Genomic DNA, 7,994 nt, shown 5'->3' with positions numbered 1-7,994 from the left:
GCAGAAAGGTGTTCTCTGCAAAAGGTGTTCAGCCCCCCTTCTTTGGCTACACAGAAAGGAGAATTATACTGCCTGAGGGTTATAATCCCTAAGTGCGGCCGAAGGCCACCTACGCAGAAAGGTGTTCTCTGCGAAAGGTGTTCAGCCCCCCTTCTTTCGCCTGATAACCACCTTGGGATAACTTCTTTTATTTAAAAACCCCACAGATTCTGTTAGTTGGGTTATATTCCACTTCAAACTGCTCAATTTCCCTCGGTAAATGCTGTTTTTCGCCCATTTTCAAACGGTTCCCCAGGGGTCTGTGGGAGGCCCCGAAAAGGGGCTGCGACTTTTCGTAAAGCGGGGGCTGTCCCCTTTCGAATGGGGGGATTTAGGGGGCCACGCCCCTCCCCCTCAGCCCCCTACCCCAAAAATGACCTGCAAATAACTAAACATTTCCCCAGAATAGACCTGTAAGAAGTTAAAATTCTGTTTTTGCCATAAAATGCATTTTAAGTTGACTATGAAAGAGTTAAAATTGTGATTACTATAAAACACAATATAGTAATCACAATTTTAATCGCTAGAACTTTTTTCTAACTTCTCTATGACTACGGGCCCTAGTATTTTAAGGTTTCGAGGTCGAAATCTCAGATATCATTGTAGTGGGAATGTAACATTTTCCGCTAAATTTATTAGGTCTGGCAGCCCATAATGTGGATTGTATTCGATGACGTCATTGACAGAACGGCAATTTTTTCTCAGGTGCGCTGTCGGCAAACGCATCTGTGTGAGTTGCAGTTGATTCTAGTGTTGAGCTTGTGCGGTCTCGTTTTTTGCTTATATTTGTGTGCTGAGAGTATAATTTAGTGAATAAAACGCGAAAAAGAAGCGTGAAAAAAGTTGAAGAAAAGGTAAACTATTGAAAATAGTGGCAAAAAGTAAGTGTAACCGGTTAACAAAACTTAGGTGATAAGAAAATTTTGCGACGGCAGCGCAGCGTTCGCAAGAAGAATAAGAGCAAAACAAACGAAATGGATTAGGTTCCAACAATTCCAATTAGAATTTGTATTGATGCTAAATCAATCATATTAAGGGAATTGAAGCTTAATTAGTGCAAAGTGGCAAAAATATTTCATATAATTAATAAATATGTCGAAATTGTAAGAAGAGCGATGACGTATGTATGTAGTTCCCATATCGACAAACACCCAAGACCCCACTCGTCATTTCTTGTACTCGCGCTGTGCTACTGCCTATACGATATGCATTGGATGTTGTCAAGTGCTCCTGAGAAAATGATTAAGCATTTAAATTAATTAATAAATGTGAAAACGAAAATCTTTGTGCAATACCAAGCGCGTATATTTTACATATTTATTTGACATCGAACGCGTTTTAAACAAAAAAATTAAATTTTCTTACGTTTTTTTTTTTAAATATTTATATGTATATTGCCATTAGTTTATATTTTTTGTTTTAATAATTTTATTTATTGTTTGTTTGATTAGGTGTAATTTTCGTCCCACCGTTTGTTGTCATTGTCAAATAGTGTCAGTGAAATAAGAAAAAAGTGCATTTCTGTGTAGTTTAAAAGCATTTACCGCCACAAATAAAAAAGAGCAGCTCCTACTCATTATTTATCACAATCTATAAGAGATCAACACTCGACACTAAGCGGAGATGGGCAACATTCATACGACCGGACCAAATGAGGCGTTAATTGTTTCAGGTGAGTAGATTTTCCCATTATCCCACATTTATCTAGTTGTTGGCATTAAGCTCCATGCCAGTCTTTCAGGAAAAATAAACGTGGCGCTTGCATTTAAACATCCGAAAATTCCCAGTTTGTGCCGACAAAGCTTCCAAACGGTTTTGAACACAGAACTTCCAACTTCCCTTAAATGACCGTATCACCATATTTACCTACATATGTATGTATGTACATATGTATGCATGTATGTGTTGCATTCTCATCCCCTCTTTCGCCAAGTTCACCGCATAACCCAGCAACCTTATAAGCCGTCCCAACGACGCACAGTTCTCGACAAAATAATCGGAGTGCGATATTTTCACCAGTTTGTATTACAGTAAAATCACGGGAAAGTTAACTAGCTCGGCTAAGTTAACCGAATTTCAGCGTTCCCGTACCGTTAACTTCTCTGTGCTTATAAATTTTTTAAACCAACCATTTGTTTGACAACAAAAGCAAGCCCGATCTCACTTTGTTTACGGGTATTCCCCAAACTCCTTTTTAACACGAGCCTTTGAATTTGTTAGTTGTGTACTGTTTGTGCGTTTTTAAAAAATGTCAACAAGGGGAAAAATTCATCGCAAATCAGATTAAATCTACATATATCAAAAAGTTGAAATTAAAAAAAGATCGAGGTATATACATATTTATTTAGTACCGTCCGAAACACTACAGTACAGATATATCAATAAACACGTACGAAAGAAAAGGAATACATACATTTATAAATAAACATGAACACAACACATATACAAAAACGGCAGTCACGTACAAAATGCATTGACAAAAATGGTACTAGACTGTCTCGCTTTGATTTCGGAATGCTTACACATTAGGAAGTTATAACTATATAGCTATAGCTAACTATATAGCTAACTATAGCTATAGCTAACTATAGCTAACTATATAGCTTAAGAAGTTATAACTATATAGATATAGCTTACTATAGCTAACTATATAGCTTTAGCTTACTGCCAATATAGAAGTATTACATATATGACCTTGGGACATTTCGGTTAACATTTGCGAGATTCTACTGTACTTATTTGTCTTTTGTTTATTTCATGTTTATTATCCATAGATATGTATGTACATTAGGGCGGGTCGATTTGTAGGGGCCCAAAAAAATTAACAGAGTCAAATGTGTATCTGGGGGTTTTTGGCGTCCAGGAATCCATTTCTGGCATTAATTTTTTCTTTTGACGCCTTTTTTCCGAAATCGACAACATTGACGCGAAAATCCACGAAATTTGACTTCAATTTTTAAATAGCCTAAAAGTTCAACGTTGAAATATTTTATTTTTATTATTTTTATAAATTTTTTAATTTACATATTACATAACACAGTATGAAAATGAAAAAGCATGCTGTCACACATGTCATTTGTCATACAATATGTCGATTTAAAAAATTCGTTATACGAATGTATTTAAAAATTGAAACATTAGAAATTGTATTTTTTTTTCAATTAACATTTCATATGGTTTTATCTTTTAAGTTGAATTTAGAATAAAAAAAAAAGTATATCAAAACAAGAAAAAAATTTGGTTTGTGAAATTCAGAGAACAAATGAAAAAAAAAACGAATTTTTTGTCCTAAATTGAATAAAATCGATATATGTACTTAAGTTGTGAATGAATACACCTCCCTCCCCCCTAATTTTCAACGCTGAACATTTTAGGCTATTTAAAAATTTAAATTGCTAATGAGAAAGTCAAATTTCGTGGATTTTCGCAACAATGTTGTCGATTTTCGGAAAAAAGGCGTTAAAATCCAAAAAAGTAGGGAAGCGCGCTCTGGTGGCCTTCAAAAGAAAAAATTAATGCCAGAAATGGATTCCTCGATCCCAAAAACCCCCAGATACACTTTTGGCTAGTTTTCAATACAGCCTTTTCAACAGGTGAGCCACTTTTTGAGCAATAGAAGTCAAACCAACAATTTTTAGAATTCTTGTCTGTTTGAAAATTTGTATTAATACTTTTAAGTCGCATAGAATTACGCCGGGTATTTGATTTTTTTTATAAAAGTCTAGCTGGGGTTATACAACAAACCTCATATAAATTCACATTTCAAACTGTGAACAAAAATCATCAAAAATCTGCATTTTTATCCGAAATTTCAAACTTTTTAACCAGAATCTTTAGAATAAATTTTGGTATGCAGTTTTGCAACCCATTAATTTGTAAGTAATATAATAAAGTGAATGTTTCAAGCTGCTAAAAATCTCTGTGGGTTTTTGGCTTTTTTTTGCTGGCAGTGTTTTCCATCTAAAAGAAAATTGTCGAACATACCTACTTTGAATTGAAAAAAGGCGAAGCATCTTCAACCAAAACAATACTCCCACTCAACGGGGTTTTCACCAACTTAAAACTTGCACTTCATTATACTACTATACTATAATGGGCTGCAAAACTACATACCAATTTTTTTACCAAAAGATTCTGATTAAAAAGCTTGAAATTTTGGTGAAATTTTGGAGAATTTTTATAATTTTTGTACAAAGTTTGAAATGTAAATGGCGTTTGTTGTATAACCAGCTAGACTTTTATAAAAAAATAATAAGCATTAAATAAACAAGAGCCAAATAGTCCAAAATTGTCAAAATGTCGCACTAGTATTATTTTGTGCACAACTCTATGTACATATCGATGGTCCTCTGCAACAACGACACAACTCAAAATTTCAAGTATTTAAATTAGATATGTATGTATATAGCGGATTAGGTGTTTCTGTGGAACATCAACAAACATATAAATGTTTGTTTGTGTCATTGTGAAGTTGGCAATTTTTACCATTGCACGTCCTCTCAACAGTCGGGTCTACGCAGCACGGGATGACCCAGATTCCTATCTAACCAAAAACAGTCATTCCAACACATCCTTTTTGATTTTAAATCCGCTATTAATAAAGAAATCGGTTTGGTTTGTGATTTGATTTATTGACCAATTAAAAATAAAATTTATTTTGGATTTGATTCGCCGACCAAATATGAAATAAAATGTTTTTTTTTCGAAAAATCGTGCTTTAGTTGGAAAATCGCGAATCAAATTCATTTGCTCGACAAATCAAATCTCAAATAACAATAAATTTTTTTTCGGTTGATGAATGAAATCACAAATAAATATTATTTTTACAAGCTTTTATTTAACTTGCCTTGTATTTACGCGTGTGTACATGAAAGAAATAACTCTATAAAAAAATGTAGACGCTAGGTGGCGCGGGGCTCGATATAATTCAAAAACCTGCATCTATGGTTTGATATATGTATGTAGTTTAAAAATATAATATACATATACATATTACTTACATAGAAAAGGAAGAACTCCACAACAAAATTTATCTGTAGATGGCGTAGGAATCGAGATATTTGGAGAACTCGTATTTATGGTCCGATTTGGTAAATATTTAGAAAGCTTGTTTTAAAAAATTTTTTTCTATCAACTTTTTATTTGTCCGCCGGATCAAATCACAAATACATACGTTTTATTCATGAATTGATTGTTGAAACCAATAATAAATTTATATTGAGGCGTATTCTGGTTTTCGTACCAATCGAAAATTTTGAAATTTTTGTATAGAAAATGATACGAAAATTTCATGATTTTCGATTCGAACGAAAACAAGAATAAGGCACATTATATAGGATACAATTTTCAATTCAGAAAAATCAATTTAATTTTTGGATTTGGGATTTCCCTAGTTAAAACTCACGGAACTCTGCTACAGCATAGTTCCCCAAAAACTCTCCGGGCAATTTCGATGCTTTTAGGTAGTCATAATTTGAAAGATTACAAATACATATGTATGTATTTCCATTTAATGATTGCCTATTATAAAACGAGAAAACTTTAATTGACTCAACTGCAAGTTTGTATAATTTGAGTTGCGTCATTATTGAAGAGGACCATCGATATGTATCTATTATGGCCATTGCCGGCGCCAGCTATTCCAGTTGAAAACGGAAATATGTAGCGCCGTCCGTCTGATGTAACATCCTAAATAGTATACTTATGCATAGTTTACACACATACATATGTAAATATGTAAGTATATACAGCGAATCAAGATATGAACATTTAACAAGAATTTAGCTTGTTTAGCTTGTATCCAAAATTTAAAAAAATCGATAACATGCCCATTTTTTTGCCTTTGGTCCTTTTACCTAATCTTAAGCTTCTTTGGTGGCACCTGTTTGCTCTGTAGTAGACATGCCGGCATAAGCTGCAATGTATTGGTTTTCGAATGTTTACTCAGGCTGAAAATATTCGTTATGCATAAATCGGCTATAATATGATAAAAGACTGTAGTATGTTGTAGTTCTCATCAGGAATGTTGCGAATATTTGCATTCGCTTTCGTTGTGCGAATGATTCGCATCATTTTACACATTCGCATCAAATGATACGAATGTTTTGCGAATGCGAATGTCCACTCTAACATTGTTCAAATGGCTCTAAGTCTGTCTAGCCAGGGTGCGGACAATAACCGGCTCTTAGCTTCAGGCGCTGAACACTTAAGTAGTATATCAAGCGACATTGATGGGCCTCCAACAAGTACTTCTAAAAGTCTTATAAGCAACCTAGAAATAATTTTAGATACCTCCAACGAAAGCGAAGACTCGGATGTAGAATCTGGACACATTAAAAAATGTAAAATTAAAGCTCAATTGATGGCCTATCTTAAAGAAAAACGAGGTTATCTCGGTGAAATTCCTCTCGATTGGTGGAAAACTAAACTAAAATACGACAAATTGACAGATCTGGCCCGCAAATACTTGAGCGCTCCACCCGCCAGCATTCCAAGTGAGCGATTATTCAGTGCAGCCGTCCTTATATACGAGCCTCTAAGAGATCACCTCATGGGAGAAAAGGCAGCAAAATTACTTTTTTTGAAATATAACACCGCGCGACAGTCAATTTTACATACGAAAGAAACAATATATTCACAAAACTAGGAGCCAAATATAGTATAACTGCGTTTTTAATTTTTCTCTCTGACGTCAGGATTTTTTTAAAAGGACTTTGAAATTTCTAGAATATGTTTATGTACATTGTAACTATCAATATCTTATAAAGAGAACAGTAATTTTTTTTAATATAAAACTAATAAAGTTAGAAGGACGAAATTCGAGGATGTGATAGCTTACATATTAGTCCTTGACATATATTTAAAAAAAATAAATATTGGAAATTTTCAAGGATATTCAAGGATAAAGTTTTAGAAGGACATCTTTAACGCTTGCCCTGGTGCACCAAAAAACACTTTTTTTCAATTATATAGAATTTTTCCATTTAATTGATACCCATATTGTTACAATGCACCAAATCTTTTTAATAATTTATTTATTCAATCATATCCTAAAAATTTCAAAGTCCTTTAAAAAAATTCTGACGTCGGAGAAAAAAATTAAAAAACGCAGTTATACTATATTTGGCTCCTGATTTGGTGAATATGTATATTGAATTTTCGTGTTTTTTAAAAATTTTTAATTTTTGTCGCCCCTATTGAACTTTGACTACTACAAAAAAAAAAAAAAAACACTAGACGTTAAGCACTCGTTCAATGTTTTAATAATTTACAAAATTTTAAGTAATAAAAATGATGACTTAAGCTTTTTTAATGTTATTCTTAACATTCGCATTCGCATTCCGATTATGAAAAATATGACATTCGAAACATCCCTAGTTCTCATAAACAACAATGAAAATTAGATTAGAATTTCTTTATAGATAAGAAAATATTAGCGCCGGGTAAGCTTGCACAATATGTTAGTATTTGGCCGAGCTTCTCCTCCGATTTGTGGCGTCGCCTTGATGTTGTCAACAAAGGCCCTACCCTACAATTTCACGCCGAATCCGAACGGCGGTTGTATATTTATGTATAAAAAGCTGTTTCATGGCAGAAATACAAACAACTATTTTATGTCTTATTTTTTTGATGTTGAGTCGCGACCTGAGCTCAAACACAGGCCCTTCGGATTGATAGTGCGCACTGCTAACCACTACACCGCAGCGTAGGTATGCCATTTATTAAATTTTCTAGGGAGCTTATCTTATCAAATAATATCATTTAAACACCTCATAGTGAGGACGTAACGTGTTGGTAATGTATCGTTATTATCTTTATTATTTATTAATAGCGTATTCTGAATATGTATGTATGTTATGATTTGATTTGATTTACCATTTGAGTAGCCACTTATGAATGCGATTTAATTTATTGCTTCTAATTTGCACTGTGTCTATCTGTGCATATTATCTTTA

The 7,994-nt window shown here is 33.6% G+C and overlaps 1 protein-coding gene across 3 annotated transcripts in view; it reads left to right on the top strand.

Annotated features, from left to right (window-relative positions):
• Window positions 1–766: 766 nt before the first annotated feature.
• LOC118748995 (flotillin-2) overlaps window positions 767–7,994 on the top strand; it is a 516,275-nt gene continuing 509,047 nt past the window's right edge. For 2 of the 3 annotated variants that reach the window (XM_036483772.1, XM_036483774.1), the window contains exons 1-2: window positions 767–920; window positions 1,491–1,711. In XM_036483772.1, coding sequence (XP_036339665.1) covers window positions 1,663–1,711 — 49 coding nt within the window. In that variant the 5' untranslated portion in view covers window positions 767–920; window positions 1,491–1,662. The remainder of the gene's footprint in view (window positions 921–1,490; window positions 1,712–7,994) is intronic. The other variant, XM_036483773.1, reaches the window with a different exon arrangement.

The sequence above is a fragment of the Rhagoletis pomonella genome, unplaced genomic scaffold (assembly GCF_013731165.1).
Source record: "Rhagoletis pomonella isolate Grant_MI unplaced genomic scaffold, Rhpom_1.0 Rhpom_scaffold_00013, whole genome shotgun sequence".
NCBI lineage: Eukaryota > Metazoa > Arthropoda > Insecta > Diptera > Tephritidae > Rhagoletis > Rhagoletis pomonella.
Note: the sequence above shows the minus strand (reverse complement) of the source record. Positions and strands in the feature narration are given on the sequence as shown.